The 23643-nt window shown below is 39.4% G+C and overlaps 2 protein-coding genes across 2 annotated transcripts in view; one reads left to right on the forward strand and one right to left on the reverse strand.

Annotated features, from left to right (window-relative positions):
* hectd3 (HECT domain containing 3) overlaps positions 1-10608 on the reverse strand; it is a 44297-nt gene extending 33689 nt beyond the window's left edge. The window contains exons 1-4 of the mRNA XM_073062895.1: positions 10500-10608; positions 7353-7676; positions 5152-5312; positions 1892-1984 (exon numbers count right to left, since the gene is read on the reverse strand). Coding sequence (XP_072918996.1) covers positions 1892-1984; positions 5152-5312; positions 7353-7670 — 572 coding nt within the window. The 5' untranslated portion in view covers positions 7671-7676; positions 10500-10608. The remainder of the gene's footprint in view (positions 1-1891; positions 1985-5151; positions 5313-7352; positions 7677-10499) is intronic.
* Positions 10609-10670: 62 nt separating this feature from the next.
* The window catches only part of urod (uroporphyrinogen decarboxylase), a 50151-nt gene continuing 37178 nt past the window's right edge, over positions 10671-23643 (forward strand). The window contains exons 1-6 of the mRNA XM_073062896.1: positions 10671-10780; positions 18109-18221; positions 19325-19404; positions 20093-20155; positions 22005-22202; positions 23330-23491. Coding sequence (XP_072918997.1) covers positions 10758-10780; positions 18109-18221; positions 19325-19404; positions 20093-20155; positions 22005-22202; positions 23330-23491 — 639 coding nt within the window. The 5' untranslated portion in view covers positions 10671-10757. The remainder of the gene's footprint in view (positions 10781-18108; positions 18222-19324; positions 19405-20092; positions 20156-22004; positions 22203-23329; positions 23492-23643) is intronic.

Genomic DNA, 23643 nt, shown 5'->3' on the forward strand with positions numbered 1-23643 from the left:
TAATTCCAGAGCGAAGGAAGATGGCTGTCAAGGAAGTGTGGTGACAAGAAGAGTATGACAGAAGTTTGAAGGCTGTCTCCCTGGCTAAGCTGGGGCAATGGGTGCAGTGGGAAAGCAATGAGTGAGGAAGGACATATGGGAGATGGAAGCGAACAGACTTAGCTTTCTCAGAGCTACACATAAGGCGCTTCCTTCCACCAGAGGCTGGGTGAGAACCCAACTTGTGCCTTCTGCCCGATTCTGGCCACCCTCAAGCATATCCTAACAAGCTGCAAAACCAGCCTCTCACACAGCAGATATATATGGCGTCACAAACAGGTCTTGAAGGCTCCAAGAGGGCAGCAACCAATTCCTTGCCCCCGAGAACGACTAATGCATTTATCCAGGATGGAGTGAAAAGACCAATTAATCTCCCTCCTAAGCCAGAAGTAAGACAGATGAACATGGCCCATAACTGAAAAATGCTGGTGGATGTCAATGAACAACTCACCTATCCACCTGAAATAGCTACTACCAGCCTTAGGCCAGACTTGGTTCTCTGGTCCAACTCATTACAAATCTTCAGCATCGTGGAGCTCACAGTCCCGTGGGAGGATTCAGTGGCTGAGGCTTATGAGCATAAGAGGCTATGCTATGCCTCAAGCTGAACAACGGGGCTGGAAAACCAAAGCTTGTCCTGTGGAAGTGGGTTGTAGGGGATTTATAGCCACATCACCATCAAATCACTGAAAGAGCGAGGGATCCATGGTCAGATTCTACAGCAACCATCAGAGATGGCAGAAAGAAGCAATCGCTGACTTTGGTTCCGGTGAAAAGACCACTCCTGGGCTCCAAGATAGCATCAAGAGAGTGGGAGGACACAACGTTGGGGGGGGGGGGGGGGGGTTGACTCTGGAATGCCAGAAGTCCTCATTAAGCCCTTCAGATTTTTAGTGAGCTAATCGATGAAGCATCGAGGGAGGAGGGTGCCCACTTGAAAAGCCCTGTGTGACAACCAACTGCCCTCCCAACATCAGGCAGCCTTGAGAGTGCTCACAACCCTTTGGCACAAGGGATATTAATATCTTATCCTGTGTTTTTAGAATCTAAGGAGGCTAACAAACTTGGAAGCCAGCTCACCCTTTTGTTTTGAAACAGTGCAGCATTACCAGTAAAATGAAGGAAAGTTAAGTAATAAAAGTAAAGAATTTCATTGGATGGACTTCATTCAAAGAACTTGAAACTTCTCTTAAGGCATGAACAATCTGGGATATAATGCATCTTGCAAAGCTGTCACCAACAAAGATAATTTTGTGTTTATTCATCCGATCTGACTCAGGGTAAGATTTATTACATCTGAAATCTTACCAGGCCTAATGAATGCAATCAAAGCAGCTCTGTGGAAACAGCATGTCATTAGATTGTAAGCAGCACTATACACACTCACAGTCAATTAATCCTCAACTGCACTGAAAGGGATTTAATTTTCATTGTGGAAAAGTCATGGACTCTCTTCTTCACAAATAGCACCATCTTATTTTTCATGGAATTGCAGAGCTAGAACCTGCATACGCACGTATCCACGTATCCACCCACATCCTAAATGACTCCTGCATGACCCATTAGTGTGGGCAATCAGCAAAAGAGTCAAAGTCAAAGGGCTAATGATGAAGAATGAGTTTCAACGTCCCAGGGAAATAAAGGAAAGGTGGCACTAATGTGACTGTTCCACCAGGAGCCTGAATATTCTCAAAACAATAAATAATAATGGGAAACATTCTGATATTTCTGATTAGATGGTGAAATTTAACAGGTGTGTCGTGGCTTAAATCTGCATTTTAACACACTATACTGCAAAATATTTAATTATAGCTTAGCAGGAGACAAGTAAACACTCTGGACGCAATCCCACCTTAGTTTCTGCACTGCCGCTTCATCCCTCGCTGCCACCTTCGGCTTTGCCCCCAGGTGTAAAGAATATTGTGCATCAACCACCTGCTCCCATCTAAACCAAAGAACAAAAATATCTGCATCGGAATGATTGTATAAAACTATCGTCACAGGTCATCATGAAACAGTTCGTGGATTTTGATTTATATGGAAGGCACATTTAACACTCCAGAAGTAATCATTTTACAAATAGTTATTAGTTTTTAAGAACTTAAAAAAAAAATAGGCTTTCAGTTGCACAGAGCTAAAGAAGAAACTGTATTAATGTGCCCTTAAAATGGAGTTCATGGATCATACCAAAGGCTGGGAAAGAAAATGGCTACAAGGATCGTTAAACAATGAAGCCTTAAACAAAATATAGTCCTCGCTGAGAATGAAAATTAACCCATTAAAGCACCACACGTGTCAGTGGCTCTCTCCAGAAGTTGGGGTCTGTATCAGACCATCTCAGACAAAAAAAAACCCAGAATATCTAAATTTATTGAAAAAACTAGCATATCCCCAGAAAAGACTTCACTGAGTTTGGGAGGCAAGGACAACTAACAACAAGAGATAGGAACTGTGTTACCCGGATTGGTCAATGATATCAAAGGTGGTTTCAGTTATGTAAACGCTGCTATAAACTTAACAGGAAGGCCTGCATAACTACAGAGTATGTAGGTGGAGGTACTTGGAAAAAAAACAATTAGTTGGGGGAGGTAACATGAAATGGCATTAGTATGCAAGATAAAGGAAAATGCCAAGTATTTTACAAGTATATTAGGTTAAGTAGATTAACAGAGAAAGAGCAGGGCACAAAAGGCATCAAAGCGACAACCCATGCATCAGTGAGGTCTTAAATGATTCATGATGCAGAAAGTACAATGTAGTTGGACTACTCAAAGAGGCAGACTGTGGAATTCCAGAACATAGGACACATTGAACGTAGTACAGCACAGCAACAGGATCTCCAGCTTATGTCTGTGCTGACCATGATGCCATTTTAAACTAATCCCATCTGCCCACACATGGTCTATTTCCCTCAATCCCTATCTGTTCATAAACCTGTTTAACTGTATCTTAAATGCCACTATTGTATCTACTTCCATTCCATCTACTGGCAGTATGTTTGAGGGAAAAACTGCTCTCTGTGTAAAAAAAAGCTTGCTTAAGATCTCCTTTAAACTTTCTTCCTCTTATATTAAAGGAATGTCGTCTAGTATTTGACATTTCTATCATGATTGAAAGGCTCTATCTACCCTTTACAAGCCTCTCATAATTTAATATACTTCTATCAGGTCATTCCCCTGCCTCCAATGCTCCAGAGAAAATAATTGAAGTCTATCCAAGCTCTCCCTGTAGCTAATATTCTCAAATCCATTCAACATCCTGGCAAACGTCTTCTGTACCCTCTCCAAAGCATCCGCATTGTTCCTGTAATGCAGGGAACAGAAATGCACACAGTACTCTTAATGTGTCCTAATCAAAGCTGCAATGTGACTTGCCAACTTTTATACTCTATGCCCTAGTTGATGAATGGCAAGTATACTGTTTGCCTTCTTTATAACCTTGTATTTTTGTGCTTTCGCTTTCAGGTTGCTATGGACTTTCATCCCTCTGCATATCAATGCTCCCAAAGGCCTATTTACTATCTTCTTGCTTTACTAACTACAGAAGTGCAAAATGACCAAAAACAGAAAATACGGCACATTTGGTCAAAAAAAAAAAAGGCACTGGGGGAAACCAGGTAATTAAAGGCTGTTGAGTAGTAGTGAAATTAATGGAAAACAATTAGATGGACAGAACTAATCTGCTCCTGGAGAGGCAGGGATTGATCAGGAATAATTAGCACAGCTTTGCTATGGGACTACCCTGCCTACATGGCTTTTTAAATGAATTGTCGAAAGAGCAAAGCACAGCTGATGTAGCCTACATGGAGTTCAGCAAGGCCTTTAACAAGGTCCCACATGAGAGATGGGTACAAAAGTTAAGAAAATATGGAATTCAGAGATGTGAAAAACTAGATCTGAAATTAACTTGATGGCAGGCAACAAAGGATGACAGTAAGGGACAAAGATGCAAAAATCTGCAGGTGTTGGAAATCCCAGCAACACACGAAATGCTAAAGGAACTCAGCCACCCAGACAGCATCCATGGAAAAGAGTAATCAGTCGATGTTTCAGGCCAAGATCCTTCATCAACACCTGATAAAAGCAAATATAATGTATAACCTCTCTATAACCTCGTCCTGATGAAGTGACTCAACCTGAAATGTCAGATGTTTTCTCTTTTCCACAGATGCTGCCTGGGCTGCTGAGCTCCTCCAGCAGTTTGGGTGTGACAGTAAGGGGTTGGTTTTTGTGATTGGAAGCCTGTAATCAGTGGTGCATTACTGTTCAGTACATTAACAATTAGGATGTAAACGCAGGAGGTCTGATTAGTAAATTTGTAGCTGGCAAGGAGATTAATGGTTGTGGATACTGAGGAGGATAATCTTCTGTTTCAAAACAAAAATGGATTTATCTATCCACAATCTGAGGGAGTGGGGTGGGCTCCATTGATAGCTTCCTCATACAAGATAGAAAGCTCTGGATTCTGAATGTGATTATTTGGTTAATTATGTAACCCAACAGTTCCACTGCCACATCCTCTCCATCACAGAGACTAGTTAATTCTACCTCCGTTGCCTCTATACAACAGATGTGTTATCACACTCTCCATTTAAGCCTGTCACTTCTAAGCCTGAAAAGGGTACTTGATCGAAAATGTTAACACTGTTTTCCAATTCTTCCAATGTTTAACTAAAAAGTTCAGCTAATATCTTTGCTGCTCATATCCCCTTCCTAAAGCCCATGCTCTCAGACCTATAACAGTCCTTGCCTTTAAATTAATTCATGGACTTCCCCTCACTTATCCACCACACCAAAAGAAATGTCGACCACATTTCCTTTTAGGGATTTCCTCCCTTTGGACCGAAGACTTCCAGTCATAGTTTCATCTGCCAAGTCCCACACGCTGGAATTACACTTTGAATATTGTTGCTCATGTAGCTTCCTCTCCTTTTTAAGTCTGTAAAAAGTAATTCTTTCACCTCTCTGAACATGTGAGTTGCTGCTCCAGAAATCATTTCTATTTAATTACACCTACGTAGCTTGGGATAGTTGAATGCGGGTCATTGATACATTCCCCATCATGTATAAATCATTATATTTGCAATTAATGTTAAATAATATTTCAATTGACCTTGTACACGGCCTGTAGTCATAACCAAAAAGCTGTTGCTGTTTCTGAAGCCTTTCAGGTGTTTCTACTGGCACAAGTCGTTCACCACCTTCTGGCTGCTTACACAGAAGAATCCAGCCTTCTTTACTCTGACAGCTGCTGTTATATTCCTGTATTTGCTCCTGTAGTATCATTGGGATAAATAGTTAATATTCATGAACAGATTCCTCTTTGAAAGTATAATTATGAATTATTTGACACTGGGTGATGTGAATAGCTATGATAAACTTTATTGTAACTTGGACACTCAAGGTTCAAAGTAAATTATCAAACTATATATATGTACTATTTTTTCTTGTATTCACCGGAAAACAAAGAAATACAATGGAACCAATGAAAAAATGCTATAAAGACTGAAACAACCAAGAAGCAAAAGAAGACAATGTGCAAATAAAAATAAAGACACGGGGTGATTGATAAGTTCGTAGCCTAAGGTAGAAGGTGTCAATTTTAGAAAACCTAGCACTTTTATTGTTTGACATAGTCCCCTCCTACATTTACACACTTAGTTCAGCAGTCGTGGAGTATACGGATCTTGGACCTCCAGAAAGTGTCCACAGATGGGTGAGTGATGTTTGTGGCCTAAGGTAGAAGGAGATGAGTTATACAGCTCTCGTTACATGTACATGCAGGTCAGCTCTTTGAGTGATTATGTAGAAAGTTTGAAGTTAATAACTCATCTCCTTCTACCTTAGGCCACAAACTTATCAATCACCCCGATGCGTTATTAACTTCAAACCTTCTGCATAATCACTCAAAGAGTTGAACTGCATGTGCATGTAACGAGAGCTGTGTAACTCATCTCCTTCTAACCTTAGGCCACAAACTTATCAATCACCCCTGCTGTGGACATTTTCTGGTGGTCCAAGATCCGTATGCTCCACGACCGCTGGACTAAGTGTGTAAATGTAGGAGGGGACTATGTTGAAAAATAAACGTGCTAGGTTTTCTAAAATTGACTCCTTCTACCTTAGGCCACCAACTTACCAATCAACCCTCGTAGGTAAATAAATAATACTGAGAACATGAGTTGTACAGTTCTTGAAAGTGAGTCCATTTGTTATGTCTTTCCCGATTTGGATTGTTATTTTATTTCTAATTACTGGACCTCACTGCTTCCTTGTGGGTTAACAGCTGTTGTTGATTGCTCATTGTCAAATTGTTAAGCAATTAGGTTTCGTCATCAAGTCGGGCACTTTATATCTTTGTACAACAGTTAGTAGTTAGAAGCCAAAGGAATTTTAATCAATATTTGAGTTTGCCTTTTGTTAGAACGCCAGGAACTGCTGTCTTTTTACACCGGCAACTTGCGTACTACAATGCACTGGTGAGTAATAAAACCACCATCAACTACGGAAAATGGAAATCTCTTGAGCAAGGCTGGAATCAATTCAGATCTGAGGTGAGTGAAATCATCGATGTTGGTTCAGGAGCCCAATGGTTGAAGGGTAATAACAGTTTCAGAATCTGCTGTTATGGGACATAAGCTTCCTATACCTCCCTCCTGATGGCAGCAGCGAGAAGAAAGAATGGCTGGGAATGTGGTGTCCTTGATGATGCATTCATCATCAAAGAAATCAGCATAATTGGAAGAATCATTGCAAGTAAAGGTCTCAAGTCATGCCTTCCTAACCAAACATTAACTGGCATTTTGGGCTGTTAGGATAAGCCATTTGGTTCATAAAGAATGATGATAAAGTTAAGCAAATCTCTAAAACACATTTGAAGTATGTTGCAGCTACAGTTCACACAGGTTAGAAGACTTATTCTAAATGGTTTACTGTAGAACATCATATTAAAATAGAAACAGAATGATTATTCTTTTTGTTGGTTACATAGTGTGTAGATAATCATTGAAGTGGTTTGTAGGGTAAGAGAGGTGGAAATACAGCACCAACATTATGCTTTACTAAAAGCTTATCAATTCTGTGGCAGTGAAACACACAACAGAACCATTCTTTATCAAATGCTTTGTTGCTCAATCCTGTGTACTGTTTTCAACACAAATCAACAAAATAACCTCACAATTGAAATGTAAACTCTGAAGAAATGCACACTAAGGAAAAAAATAGCCCCAATATATTCATAGAATCATATTACTTAAACAATTAACAAATTATAAACCAACCAATATAAAGATAGCAAACTGGAAGAAAATTCACCTGATTCATCTTCACCCAGAGGCCATGGCTATTGCAGTATTCCTCGCCTGTGGCCTTGATACAAGTTCCTCTCTTTAACTCAATATCAAAGAGTTTTTTGCGTTGAGACTGGGAGGCTAATTGCCAAACTGAAACAATGTACTGTGATCGGCCCAGTGATGCACTAGAGAAGGTCGAATCCTTCCAAAACTTGTACAGGACCTCTCTGGGTACATAGCACAGCGCCTCTGGCAAAAGCTTGCTGTTCTTGAAGCAATCAATACATTCAATGAGAAATCTGATCCTTCCCAAAATGTAGCGTGGATTTTCAGGATTCATTGTAGTCTAAATTGAAAGAGTTAAAATTATCATTATTAATGATTAACAATTTATACGAGTTCAGTTTCAACTACATAAAGGATAGGAAGGCCCATCAATGAGTTCCAAGCAACTTCTGAATTCAATTACTTCTTGCCCAACAGTTCAGTCTTTCAGAGGATCCTAATAACCTTCTTCACTTACTCTTGTTTATATTTAGTACTGTGCAAAAGTCTAAGGCACCCTAGGTTTTTATTTACAAACAAGGGAAAATCTGCAGATGCTGGAAATCAAAGCAGCATGCACAAACTGCTGGAGGAACTCAGCAGGCCAGGCAGCATTTATGGAAAAAAATACAGTCAACATTTTAGGCTGAGACCCTTTGGCAGAACCGGAGAGAAAAAAAAAGATGAGTAGATTTAAAGAGGGGAGGGTAGAAAGATACACAAGGTGATAGGTGAAACCGTGAGGGGAAAGGGATGAAGTAAAGAGCTGGGAAATTGACTGGTGAAAGAGATACTGGGGTGGAGAAGGGGGAGTCTGACAGGAAAGGACAGAGATCATGGAAGAAAGAAAAGGTGGGGGGGGGGGGGAAGGAGCACCAGAGGGAGGTGTAGGGCAGGCTAAGGTGAGAGAGGGAAAAGTGGATGGGGACTTGTGAAGTGGGGAGGGAGGACATTACCGGAAGTTCCAGAAATCAACATTCATGCCATCAGTTTAGAGGCTACCCAGACAGAATACAAGGTGTTGTTTAGATTTTTTTTAAATATATGCTTTCATATGGTATGGGCTTCACAGAGCCCTGACCTCAACATCATCAAGGCTGTCTGGGACTACCTGGAAAGACAGAATCAAGCAAGGCAGCCAAAAGTCTGCAGAAGAACTGTGGCATGTCCTCCAAGATGATTGGAATAACCTACCAGCCAATTTTCTTAAAAAAAAAATTGCACAGCAGTGTACCTAAGAGAAGTGATGCAGTTTTAAAGGCAAAGGATGTCCAAATATTGATTTGATAGTGTTTAGGAGTTTACTGCTTTTTATAAAAAAATTTATATTTAGAAACCTAATTTCATTATTTTTGAAAGCATATTACAAAACATATTATACCATGAGTTGGTGCAAATTTTGGAGACAGGTAAGTGAGGGAAAAGTCCGAGAAAGGTTAAAAGCTTTGCATGTTATTTACATCAAATAATTTATTGCATGACAAGACTGTGAAATGCTTTTTATCATGGATAACACAATACTTTTATTTTACAACTATAATGCAGCAAAATATCCCATGGTACTTCGTAGTAGGATTACCCAAAAGAACTTTGTGCTCAGCAGCACCAGGATGTATCAGAGCAAACGATCAAGAAACACAGATGCTAATGCAGATGTAGGGTCTACTGGGAACATTGAAACTGCAGGATTGGAGGAAACCACTTACCTGGGAGAGGTCAGTTCATGGAAGTATTTTTAAATAATGAAAAAAAAAACTTTAACCATAAAAACAGATTGCTGAAAAACTCAATAGGTCAAGCAGAGCTCCTGGACAACACAATTTAAGAAGACGTTAGGATTGTGTTCTATAAGGCGTCCACAGCATGGATGAGGCCACAGCAGTAGATCAAAGTAAATATATGTCACCATATACAACCCTGAGATTCATTTTCTTGTGGGCATTCACAATAAACATGAAAGAATCAATGAAAGACTGCACATTACCGGACAAGCAACAAATATGCGAAAGACAACAATGCAAATAAAGAGAAATAAAATAATAATAAATAAGCAATAAATATCAAGAACATTAAGCCTTTAAAGTGAGTCCAATAATTGTGGAATCAGTTGAGTGTTGGGGGTGATTGAAATGATCTCCTTTGGTTCAAGAGCCTGATGGTTGAGGGGTAATAACTGTTCCTAAACCTGGTGATGTGGGACTTGAGGCTTCATTACCTCCTTCCTGATGGCAGCAGCAAGAAAAGAGCATGGCCTAAATGACGGGGACCCTTGATGACAACAGTATGCCATGAAGATGTGCTCACTGGTGGGGAGGGCTTTACCCATGATGGACTGGGCTGTATCTACTACTTTTTATAAACTTTTCCATTCAAGACCCTTGGAAAAGAAATGGAGCAGAGTTAGGCAAAGTTAAGAACATTTTAAAAAAATGAATAATCTTTGTACAGCAAAAACCTAAAGTTCTACAGGACCAAACACAGAATCTAGACTGATAGTCCAATGCAGTTTCAAAAACATGAAAGGAAGAAAATATGAAATGGATAACAGAAGTAGTTTCTTTTTGACAAATACATAAACTAGCTAAGTGGATCGATAAAGACTAAACAGAATTTTCAGAGTTAACAGGAATTATTGTGATTACCAGCACAGGACCAACACAGAGCGACAATAGTTTCTTTTAAACACCCAAGTTAGACATAAAGGCTAGGAAATTGTAGAGAAAGGTTTTCTGCGAGAGTCAGAGGAATGAAGTCACGCAATCAATGCAATGTATAGTTCGAGCTCAGCATTCAAGTTGACGAAGGCCAGGGCTCCAATGGTATCGCACAGTCATTTACAATATTTACATTCCACATCAGGGATACCGTGAGTTTAAATAACACGCATTAAATGCTGGAGGAACTCAACAGGAATCTCTTTTGTGCAATGTGTTTTAATACATGTTATTTTCCAAAGCTTGATATTTAATGGAATTTCTTAATAATCCAAGTCCTCAACTGGCCATTATACAACGAACGGGCGATCAGCTGTTTCTGCATTTTATGAAATACCTCCGCAGTTATCATTCCCACTGACAACTCCCCTCCCGCTGAAAGCCGCGTTAACCTCAGCCCTGTCACTTACTTCACACCCTGCCACCTCCTCCTCCTCCTCCTGCTCAGAAGCCGGGTGCCACCCCGTATCTTCGCCTTCCGGGACCCTTCCGCGGGGCTGGGCGAGAGCACGTGACCACCGCCGCTCGCCGACTGGGCCATCCCGATCACGTGCGGGTCCTGACCGATCCCTGAGAGACGATTGGCTGAAGCTGTCACGTGGGCAGGTAGTCACCTGTCAACATGGCAGTGCCCAGGCGGGAGCGGTGGTAGACGCCGAGCACCAGCTATGGAGCACGGAGATCTCTGCAGGTAGGGGCAACTTTACACAGAAGTAATTGTTTGGGATAGGAACATCGTCATCGGACGTGTGGGCTTGCAGTGGGCAATGAGGAGGGTGGCCTGCAGTAGTGCCCCGGGCGTGAGCCATGTTTTAAATCAAACGCCGGTCAGTATCAACTCGGCGGCTCCTTGAGGTCCGAAGTTACTGGTCATCCTCAGCCAATATCTGTGATGGAAGCAGCCCGAATCGTTCAGCAACTGTGTTCTTATTCTAATTGAACAGTGATGATTTTCTTTCCAGTTCTCTGGCCGCAACTTCAAAAGAAGCTCTCTGTTCAGAATTGAAGTCCCTTCTGTGTCGTTTAATAGCAAGTTTTCAACTTGTGAGAAGTAACGAAGCATATTAAATTCATTGTTTGTCATGTCTAGTGTTTATTTATATGTATATGATCACTGGGTTATTGGAGTTGTGTAACCAGAGTCCACGCCGTGTGTTGAGAACTCTACTTTGTTGCAAGAGAACCATTCATAGTCTTATAACAGTGGTGTAGAAACTGACCTTCAGCCTGATGGTATGTGCTTTTTGGATTTTGAATCTCCTGCCTGATGTGAGAGGGGAGAAGAGAGACGTTAATGTTGGAAATATAATTCTGCAGCAAAAAGAGTTTGTATTTTACAATTAAATACAATAGAATTTTTACAGGAGGTCATTGAATCCCCACTAGTGCCTTGTAAATCAGCCTGGTTAATCTTGTTCACTAGCTCTTTAAAGTATTACTTTTTCTCTGTGGTTTACAATTCCCTTGAAAAAACTGTTTCTGATTGTTTTCCCACCATTCTTGCTGGCAGTGAGTTTTTTTTTTATTAAAGGGAATTTTCTTTGCACCCCTTCCACTAAATTTTGCCCATTATTTTGAATCTTTGTCTTTTGACCCTTGTAGCACATGTAGCAAGAACAACTTCACACTATTCAATTGACCAAAACCTGTCAGGATCTTGCAGATTACTATTAAATCTCTTCTAAGTCTTCCTTGATTTTAGGGAAACTATTCTAATTTCTCCAGTGAAACTCTTCATTCTAAAACCTTTCTACTAAATCTTTTCCTACATTGTCTACGTCTTAGACATGCCCTGAAAATGGCATCAGCCAATGGATGCTGAAGAAATGCACAGCATTGAATACAGTAGTTGGGATGTTATGTTGCAGTTTGAGGCTCCACCAAGAGTATTTTGTTCAATGTTTGGTTACCTAAGCTGAAAAGAGTGCGAAGAAGATTGAGAATGTTGGTAGAACATGTGGGTATGAGTTAAAGAGTGAGATTAGCCTTTGTTCCTTGGTATTTAGGGGACAGAGAGCTGACGATGTATATAAATTCATGACAGCCATAGATATGGTGAATACACAGAGATTTTCTACTCAAGGAAAAGTCATCAACAAACTCAAAGTACATCTATTAAAGTATGTATACTAGATACAACCTTGAGATTCATCTCCTTACAGGCAGTCACAACACAAAGAAATCCAATAGAACCATTTAAAAAAAAAGACCGTCAAACACCCAATATGCAGAGAAAAATGAATTGCGCAGACAATGAAAGTAAGCAAATAACATTCAGAACTGAAATTCACCAAAGTGAGTCCACCACAAAGCCAGTCAAAGGCCATGGTTGCAGTCCACTGCCTCAGTTCAGTGCAGAGACACGTAAACCAAACAAAGCAGCAGAATGAACCTAGCCCTGACACTGTGACCTTTTCAATATGGCCCGGTGCTTAAATCTGCCAAACAACAGGTCAATCCTCACTCTCGGACCCAGGCCCTACTGCTTCAATACATTCTCAAGGCCTGGGATCTGTGGCCTTCAATCAGCCCATACCTGACTTATCCAATTCAGCCTAGTGCTTAAGTCAGTTAACCTTCTACTTGTTCCCTGCTCTCAGGCCTGGGCCCCACTACCTCAGTTCAACTTCTACACGCCACGCCATAACCATCCTGCACCTTCGATATTTCAGTTCACACCACAAAAATGCCAGGTTGTGCAGGCAATTCGAAAGCTCAACTCTGAAAGGGAAATTACAGGCTATTGATTGTGTTGATAATTTTCAAGAAAAAGTGTGATTAATAAAGTAATTAATAGATTTTATTTCTGCCAACAAGCTGGCGCCATGCTTCACAGTGCTGTCTTAAATCAGAGTTGTTAAATCAACAACCAGAAGGCGTAGTTTTAAGGTGAAGGGAATACATTAAAAAGACCCAAGGGGTTGCTTCTACACACCTAGGCTGGTGTATATATGGACAAGCTGCCAGAGGAACTAGTGGAGGCAATTACAGTAACAACATTTAAAAGATATTTGAGCAGGTGCAGGGATAGGAGTTTAGAGGAAAATAGGCCACGTGGCAAATTCAGCTAGCTTAGATAGGTGTCTTGGTCAGCCTGGACAAATTGTTCTGAAGGGTCTGGTTCTGTGCTGTATGTCTTTGGCATTCTTCCTTCCTCAAATGTGGAGATCAAATTTAGATTTAATCCTCCAATTGTGGCCTTACCAGACACTTACAAAATTTTAACATAACCTCTGTGCTCAATGGCTTTGCTTCCTACTTATCGTACATTGTCTCCAAGCTGCACATCATGGTGCCTTGTACAAAGGCCAGAAAATGAATGATTGATTTCTTCAATATTTATTTGCAAATGTTTCACCATATTCAGAGTTATCAGTCAGTTAACCTAATAAAGAAACAGATCATTTCGTGAAATAAGAGCAGAAGTATCTGTGTTCTTATATTTAATCCCACCTTTGTATCAAGAAAAAAATAAGTGAAGGTTTAATTTGATTTTACACTTATTGGAGCTACACGCTGGTGTTAACTATCTTGAGGAATTGTGCCATGCATATATTAACAATAGCAGTTTATCTGGAGCAGGTGTTTGAGTGCAGCAATGTGGTCTCTGGGTGTTCTTCCAGTTATTACCCTCCCCAGTCCACTTCCCAGAATCTCGATTCTTCAGTTAACCAGCTTGCAACATGCTTTTTATCTGGGACAAAGGGCGTCCTCATCTCTATCAGCATTGTACCAGCTGACAATTTTGGTAGATACAATCAGATTGATCTAAGCTGGACTCTGCAGGTTTTCAGTTTTACTTCAACCATTTCAGTCAATAGAAAAAAATTCTAGGCCTTTTTTCTTTTTCCTGTCTATCACTGTCTTTAGGGTTCAGTGGACTGTGGGAAATTATTCTCTAATTGATTAATTAACAGTGATCTATAAGAAGGTGGATGTAAAGAAAAGTTGTAACCAACTTAGTAGAAGATATTGGTGAGACAGCACTTGGAGTTCTGATCACCCTTATAAGGCATGACATTATTAAACTGGAAAGAGTGCTTGCCCTAGGCGTGGGAATCCTGCAAAGATCACAGCAAGAGCACAGCGTGCAATGCTGAAGGAGGTGAAAAAGAACCCAAGGGTAACAGCAAAAGACGCGCAGAGATCTCTAGAACTTGCTAAAGTCTTTGTTCATGTATCCATCATAAGAAAAACACTGAACACTAGTGATGTTCATGGAAACCACTGCTCTCCAAAACAATTTCTGTATGTCTCAAGTTTGTAAACATCACTTGGATGTTCTACAATGCTTCTGGGACAATGTTCTGTGAACAGACGAGATAACAGTTGAACTTTTTGGCAGAAATGCACATGGCTATGTTTAGAGGAAAAAGGACACTGCACACCAACACCAAAACCTCATCTCAACTGTGAAATATGGAAGGAACATCATGGTTTAGGGCTACTTTGCTGCTTCAGGGACTGGACAGATTGCAATTGTTGAGCGAACAATGAATTCAAAATTGTATCAGGACATTTTACAGGAGAATATCAGGGTAACAGTCCATCATCTGAAGCTTAATAGAAGTCAGATAATGCAACAAGACATTGATCTGAAAGACAAGTAAATTAACAACAGAATGGTATAAAAAGAGAAGAAAATTGTGTTTTGGAATGACAGTCAAAGTCCTGACCTTAATCCTATAAAAATGTTGTGGAAGGACTTGAAGCAAACAGTTCATGCAAGGAAGCCCACCACCATCCCAGAGTTGAAGGAGTTTTGTAAGGAGGAATGGCCTAAAATTCCTCCAATCCGATGTAAATAACTGATCAACAGTTACCAGAAAGCTTTGGTTGAAGTTATTGCTGTACAAGAGGGTCACACGAGTTACTAAAAGCAAAGGTTCACATACTTTTTCCAACAGATACATGTTATATTAGATCATTTTCTCATAAATAAATGAACAAGTATAATGTTTTTGTGTGTCGTTTACTTAATTGGGTTCTCTTTATCTAGTTTTATGACTTGCATGAAGATCTGATCACACTTAGGTCATATTCATGCAGAAATAGAGAAAATTCTACAGGGTTCACAAACTTTCTAGCGCCGCTGTATGCCATTTGATTAACAATACAAGTACCTTTGATGTAATATAAGATCAAAATGAAAATCCCTGATTTAACTGAGAATTTATTTTATTTACCGGTAGTTTTGCTCAGCCATTTCAGCAGGTATTAAGATTCAACCACAAGTAGATTTCAGCAAACTCAATGAGGACGGCAGATACCCTCTCTGAAGCAGTTGGGTTTTTGTATCAGTTTAGTTCCTTTTATTGTTATCATTGCCAAGACTATTTCCTGTTTTTTTTTGCCAAATTCAAACAAAATGAAGAATTATGGTTCAGAAAACCTATTATTCCAGCCTTGAGTTCCCAAAGTAATATTTGTGTGTAATTCATTTGCAGTATATGTATTCTCTTTTTGCAGTGTCTGTACATTTTATGTTTTAATAAGAAGATAGCAATATAGTCACAGAAATGGGTTTTATTCAAAATCAAGTGTGGTACTGGGTGGAGTGCTGCACCATCAAAAAATATCATCTTAAAAATAAGATTATATCCCCTGAATGAGAGTTTAAAAAAAAAAATTTAAAAAATTCTAGGGCATTGTTTTGCGGAACAGTAATTTCTGGCCAGTATTTATCCTTTAACTCATAACACTAAAGGAAATTATCCACTTATTACAATGTGACGGTTAATTGAGAGCTTGCTGTACCTACATAATTAAATGCATACTTTTTAAACATTAACATACACCCTGCACTTAAAGTGCTTAATGACTGTAAAAACTTCAGATATGCTGAAAGGAAAATGAAAACACTTCATTTTTTTTCTGCTTTTAAATTATATCCAAAGGAAGTATGTTTTGTAACTTGGTTTGAAACATTAAAGAAGTATAGAGACTATATATTCTGCATGATTGGTCAAAAATAAGGTGCAACAATAGTACTCTTATAACTCAATAGACTGTCATTGGGTTACTGATTTACAATTATAATTCCATATGCGGTTTCTTGTGCACCCTGTTGCTTTGGTGGGGTTTAATGTCTGCCCAGCCTGATAAAGTTAGTGGACTAGATGCCTCTCCTGTTAACTAACGGGCAGCATGAGAAAAAGGTACAGGAGAGGAAAAGTCCTATAACAACCTACGATAATACCTAAGCTCATTATAATTGAAAGGTTAGTTTGTTTCCACTTGCTAATAAATCCATTGATGTTTTTTGTCTCTACATTTTTTTACAAATATATGAACGGCAAAGCATTTTGCACTGAGCTTTGTGTTGTGTTTACTTTTATTTTGAAAACTAGAAGCATTCAAGGAATTGCCTGTTGCTGACAAGAGGAACTTGATTTTAAATGTTATTGCTTTATTTGACTCTGAAAAATTGTTTCTGGATTTACCCCAAGAAGTGTAAATGCAAATCAATTTGAAGGTCAAATCCACACTAATTTCTGTCTGTGGTTGCCAGCCAAACTAGGCTCTATTTGCCTCCTAGGTTGAATGCAATTGATTTATAAATAATTAAAAAGAGCATTTTAGCTTGAAAGTTACCTTGCAAACACGTAATGTATTTGTCTGTTATTGGGCTGTTATTTCTTTGAAGGCCATCACTCAGGGAGAGAACACCTCTATTAGCAATGTGGATAGAAGTTGGTGGATGACAGAACGAATGTGTGTTATATCTGAGCATGGTATGGACACTAAGCTGAGTGGCAATTTGTGTTGGAAGGAAAATGTAGATACATTTCTGGGGAGGACATGCCCTCTTCTCATTGTTCCCCTCAGGAAGGAGGTATAAAAGCCTAAAGGTGCACACTCAGTGATTCAGGAACAGCTTCTTCCCCTTTGCTACCTGCTTCCTAAATGGACATTGAATCCTTGGACACTACCTCACTTCTATGATTTTTGTTTTTACTCTATTTTTTGATTTAACTAATATACATATGTATACTTATTTACTTTTTTTCTATATTGTGATATTTTACACTGAACATTTAGAGAGCTTGATCAAATGTGATGAAGAGTATTTTAACGGAGAGTTGATTTTGTTATTAGTATTGATTAAAATTATTCCGGTTTAAGATGGTGCTACTGAAGATGTGCAACAGATTACTGGTAAATAATAAGGCAAGGGAATCAACTTAAAAACATTATTTATAACATCTTTCATAAAGCAAATTGTGGAGAACTATTGCCACATCCGGTGAGGAGGCAGGTGGAGGTGAGGCTGGTCCAGGGGATAAGCTGTTCTGGGACATTGTGAGCTGCAACATGTTTGAGCCATGGTTGCTGACTGAGCTGGTGGTATCGCTGTATGAGATGGAGTGAGTGATTTGGAGAGGACTCAACACGGAAGTTTTGGTGCCCGTCCACCTAGCCCGGGTGTGAGGTTGGATTACTCCAAGTGATGAGCCGATTTTGGTGAGATTGTATACGGTTTCGGGAGGAGCGGCCCAGGCACGTCGGGGCGCCTGGATTCAGGTCCTAGAATGTGGCACTACCCGGTGCTTGGACAATTTAAACATTAGCCCAGATAGACTGGTATGGAGGCAAAGGTCAGGCTGATTTTGCTCACTCTCTGATGAATGTTTGTTCCTTTCTCTGCGGCAAACAGGCTGTGAACTGGTCCAGCTGTTGTGTGTTTAGCCCCGCTGGTGTGAAAACTAGGGACTGAGGCTTGGGCCTACTCCGGCTGCTCTGGGACTCAGTCTGGCGCAAATGATGTTGGCTTGCTTCTATTGCTTGCACAAGGTGTTTCTTTTCTCTTTCTCTATGCAGTGGTTTTTGGTTTTTTTTGCCTTTTTTAATTTGGTTATTCAAGTTTCTTACTTTGTGGCTGTCTACAAGCAGACAAATTTCAAGGTGTATAATTTATACATTCTTTGATAATAAATATGCTTTGAATCGTTGAATCATTATTAAAAATTTCTATTCTTGTGCAACTTTTTATTTGCATTTATTGGAATGATTTTTCAGATCCAAAGATTTTCCTGCCCTGAAAAATGATACATTTCTCAAAGCGGCATGGGGTGAAGTGACTGATCATGTTCCTGTCTGGTGCATGAGGCAAGCAGGAAGGTATCTCCCAGGTAAGGAACAGAACCATTAAGTCAGTAAGTGTTGGGCAGATCTTAAGTGTATCAAATTCATTTGAATTTGAAGTCCTGGTGTGAAGTTTGAAGATTCTCCAGCACAGATACTTTCTCAAAACACTTGTTATGTAACAGTGAATCTCAGAAAAGAGGGGCATCCTTTTAGAATGGAGATGAGGAGGAATTTCTTTAGCCAGAGAGTGGTGAATCTGTGGGATTCTTTGCAACAGTTAGCTATGGAGGCCAAATCTTTATGTATATTTAAGACAGAGGTTTATACATTTTTGATTGGTCAGGGCATGAAAGGTTACAGGGAGAAGACAGGGGATTGGAGCTGAGAGGATAATTGGATCAACCATGTTGAAATGGTGGAGCAGACTTGATGGGCCAAATGGCCTAATTCTGCTCCTATATCTTATGACCTTGTATCCTCTCTGGCCTCAGGGAGTTATCTGTCCTCGTTTTTTTTAAAGTTCAAGCACATCCTCTTTTTAAAAAAAAAATTATCAACATGTTGCAGCATATCAGCCTGCCTGATGTTGTCCTCGCATTCATCAAGGTCCCTCTCACTTGTGAATACTAAAGCAAAGTATTCATTAAGGACCTTTCTTGACTCCTCTGACTCCAGGCATGATTCCTCTTTTATCCCCAATTGGTCCTATCCTTACTCGAGGTTTCATCCTGTTATTTATGAATGTGTAGAATGCCTTGGGATTTTCCTTGATCCTACTCACCAAAACCTTCTCGTTTCCACTCCGAGCTTTCCTAAATCCCTTCTTAAGCTTTTTCCTGACCTCTTTCTGTAGAGCCCTGTCTGACCCTTACTTCCTAATCCTTAAGTATGCTTTTTCTTCCTATTCTATGTTGTCAACTGTGAACCTACCACCCTTTCTCTGCCTCAACAGTACAAATCCAGAACGCCATGCAAGTGCTTTCTAAACAGTCTCCACATTTCTGATGTGCTTTTCCAGAGTAAATCAGTTGCTAATTTATGCTCCCAATACATGTTTTTTCCTGGTAAGAGTTGCTGTACCCAACAATGGATTCCAATGCACTAGGTGCTACTTTAGTAGAAGAGCCTTTTCTGTTCCTTCTCACAGAATTCCGAGAGACCCGAGCGACTCAGGATTTCTTCACAACCTGTCGCACTCCGGCGATCTGCTGTGAGTTGACATTGCAGGTGAGTTGGTCAAACAGAGAATCTTGTAAATATTAAGAAATCGTACTCTTTAAACTCCAATTATCCAGAAAAGGTGGTATTGGATTGAAAAGTGAAACACCTTTCTTACCACTCTCATTCGATTTGATACTATCAAATGTAAAGAAACGTTTTCCAGATAGAGAATGTACAAATTGAAAAACAAATCATTGCAGCCAAGGATTGAAGTAATTTCAATGATAATTTCTTTGAATATTTTTGACTGCCATACTTTTGTCTTGGAGAGTGGAAATTTGTCAGCATTACGGCGTTCATTTTTGAGTTAGAGACTGTGAATTCAATGTCCATGCCAGAATTTCACAAGCTGACAATACACTAGCTTGCATTTTAAAGCCCTTTCATCTTTCTAAATGTGCATTCCTGTTTATTTGTTTACAGGGGTGGGGGATACAAGTGATCCTGTTTTAACTGTTCTACTTGGGTTCGTGTGATTTCTTACTTCAGGTTATCAGTTTTCTGGCAGCACAATAGATTTGAATAGGTAAAACTTACTAAATAATGTACTGAGTCAGGTCGGTTTTTCTTCATTAAGATTTAAATAAACGATTCTACTTTTAGTAAATAATCTGATATTACTGTGCTTGCCCTTTTAAATTTGGATTCTGTACAGTATTAACCTATTTGTAATCAGAGTTTCTTTGTCATTTAGCCCCTCAGGCGGTTCCCATTAGATGCTGCTATCATTTTCTCTGACATCTTGGTGATTCCCCAGGTAAGACACAAAAGTGCCCTTTTTGATGAGATGTTTTGAAATGGTATCAGAATCTGGTTTATTATCATTGAAATGTCATGAAAATTGTTTTGCAACAGCAGTGCAGTGCAATACATAATTAAAATATCTATAAGTTGCAATAAGAAAAAATTAGTGCAAAAAGGTGAAGTAATGTTTATTGATTCATTCCGAACTCTGATGGCGGAGGAGAAAGAGCTTTTCCTAAAACGTTGAGTGTGTATCTCAGGCACACATGTTGTGTCCTTTATTGACCTTTATTGTGTCCTTTATTTGTTGAAAAGTGACCACTTTGAGCTGATGTTTTCAGGCAGTGTATCTTGTGGAAGGGCTGGCTCTGTCACAGTTTAGCTATTACCCATTGGATATAGCACAGAAAAGGATCTTTTCTATATGTGATTTAATCTCTAGCCTTCTATAATCTAGTATAATTGCATAAGGGAGATTTTTACATGTGGACAATAAGGTGTTAGTTCATTTAATCGTTCTTCTCGCATTTATGGATTTAGAACGGTTTTCACTCTGCTGGGTGCATGGTTGTACAGTGCTATCATTTTTTGGTGCAGATTAAAAGCTGCTTATTTACTAAACATTGGTTATTCATGTTGTCAAGAATATTAGTGACAACCATAAATATAAATGCCACTAAAGTGAGGCATCAGACAATTTGTGAACGTGAATCCAGGCCTGATAACTACTTAAGTCACATTTGTGACAGTTAAGTGACACTTTAATCCAGCACAAATGTTGAATCTTCAAATAATAACTGCTAGAATAAATATCTGAAGTTTGCTTTTAATTACTATGATTATGCAGTGTGAATATGATTTTTTTGAAATTCATTTTCAGATGTAGGCATAAGTACCCATTACTACCCCAAACATTTTTTCTTTATCAATCTTTTTATTAGTTAAATAAAAAAAGTTTATATATAAAATATGTAATGCTCAGCTATATCAGCTCGTACGTACCTAGGGGAGACCCCGTCCCCCACCCAACCTTGTCTCACGGTTGCATCGGTTGCTGTGCAATGCCACCTGATACGGCCTCAAACATCAATCATCAGCCAGCACACAATGTACATTTTACAAGTTACACTTTATTAATCTCATAGTCCAAGTAAGATTTATAAAGAAACAATACAAAAAGGAACGAATGGAAAAAAAAATGGGGTTTCTTCGTGCACACACAGTTGGAGCTCAGGACCTTCCTTCTTCCCCTGCGACCTACTCTGACCCCACGACTCGTAGCTCGGGACCAGCCGAAGTGATCGACCACAGCACTCCCAGCACGTCCGTCTTCCTCTCGATCTCCCCTCCAACTCTCCCTAAAGCCTGCGCAACACTAGCTTACAGCCCCACAAGAAAGAATAACATCTTTCCCAATTGGTTAACAGATGAATACAATTCTCGTTATCAGCAATTATATCTCAAACAAGCTGCGAGAGAAAGCACTCTCTCACCAGTTAACAGAAGCATTTTTACTTTTAACATAACAAAGAAGCCATTTTAAATAACATACGCAGTAACATAAAGAAGAAACCCCTTACATATATATAAACGAGGAGAATTGTCTCAAAACTCTATATCATAACAATTCAAGTAGAAGGAAAAATACAAATGATCACAATCAAACATAGAATTAATCTAATAATATATAATAAAAAGGATAATTGATTCTCCTCTTGTCTATAACAAGAAGAAAAAAGATAAAGAAACTTTTATAATTGAAATGTACATTGAAAACCAAACATTTGTGATATCAGCAAACCTAATTGAAGTTGTTTTGTTGGTTACATTTGAACTGTTTTCTACTTATTTTAAATTTTAAGGCACTGGGGATGGAGGTGACTATGGTTCCAGGGAAAGGTCCTACGTTTCCAGACCCACTGAATGAACCTGCTGATCTTGAGAAACTGAATGAGAACGTGGATGTAAATCAGAAGCTGGCATATGTGTTCCAAGCTATAACATTGACTCGTCACAAGCTGAACGGAGATGTTCCTCTTATCGGCTTCTCAGGAGCCCCGGTATGCTGGCAAAACATTACAGTTGTACTAACTGGGGTGAAAGTGACAAGCCTTCATAGTGAACAGCACAAGGTCTAACAAATTAGAATTTTATCAGTATTTAAGTGAAGGTTATAAATAGGGTAATTTTATTTTTGTAACGTAGCTAAGATTTTGAAATTGAAAGGACTTTTATTGCCATTAGAAACATTTCTTCCTCTTTCTACACTGTATGTCTGAACAAGTTATTGTCTCACATGAGGGCCCCCTTGGTCATGGTCAACCTTGGATGTTGCACACTAGGTATCTATGTTCAGTACACAAGCCAGGGCAGTACAATACAGAGAACAAGTTGTTCCCCATACAGCAAGCTCCCCCTCTCCTCATAGCTGATGAATTCAAAAGAATGTCAGAGACTCATACAGTTTGGCACCAGCAGCACTGCGGGAGTTGCCAGTCAGCGTTGAACTCAATGTAGGACAGCCTTAGGGACTCCAACTTTGGAATTTTCCTCTGGGTTTACTCCAGAAGCCTTCCCCATGAGTGGGAGTAGCAGCAAGGCAGCGGAGGTTTGAGACCAGAGTTTTCCTTCTCTTGGATAAGCTGCCAACCACAGCTGACAGGCCCCATCTGAGTTAATTGTTTTCACAATGCGAACGAAAATCAAAATTACATAGTTTATTGTCCATGTGTTTCAATGGGTCTTCAACTACTCCTGATTAAAAACCACACTCAATATATGATTTGGAGTCGTAATGGATGGCAGATGCTGAAATTTGGAGCAAAAAGTAAATTGTTGGAAATGTTCAGTGAGTCAAGCAGCATCTGTGAAGGCAAAGGATGTAACTCCTGATGCCAGTCTTGACCCAGAACATTGGTCTCCACAGATGCTGCTTGACTCACTGAGTTGTTGCAGCTGTTTATTTTCTTTTTAATTTTTTCCCAATATATGATTGATCAGATTGATGGAGTATGCACTCCAGTTCCTAGTTCTGACCGTGTTACCAAAAGGGGAGATTCCTTTCCATCTACCAAGCCCTATGATCTTTTAGTTTTATTGTTTCAGGAGGGATGGACAGCAATTAAAAATGAGTTGTTAATTACAATAAATAATTGGAAAATAAGTTTCATTTTATTTCTTCTCATAGTGGACTTTGATGGCTTACATGATAGAAGGAGGTGGCTCAAATACAATGTCGAAAGCAAAACGCTGGTTATATCAACATCCTTTAGTCTGTCATAAGCTTCTGAAAATTCTCACCAATGTTATCATCAATTATCTGGTGGGACAAGTGGCAGCAGGAGCTCAGGTAAGTGATAGTTCAATCTTTTTAATCAAATTCCTTCAGAATCAACCTTTATATTTTCTGTAAGTCATTTTTGCAATTGAACAACAGTTCTCTGAAGTATTTGTTATCCTTGTTCAGGAATTGACAGATACTTCAAATAGATAACTGTTGTT

The sequence above is a fragment of the Hemitrygon akajei genome, chromosome 12, assembly GCF_048418815.1.
Source record: "Hemitrygon akajei chromosome 12, sHemAka1.3, whole genome shotgun sequence".
Lineage (NCBI taxonomy): Eukaryota > Metazoa > Chordata > Chondrichthyes > Myliobatiformes > Dasyatidae > Hemitrygon > Hemitrygon akajei.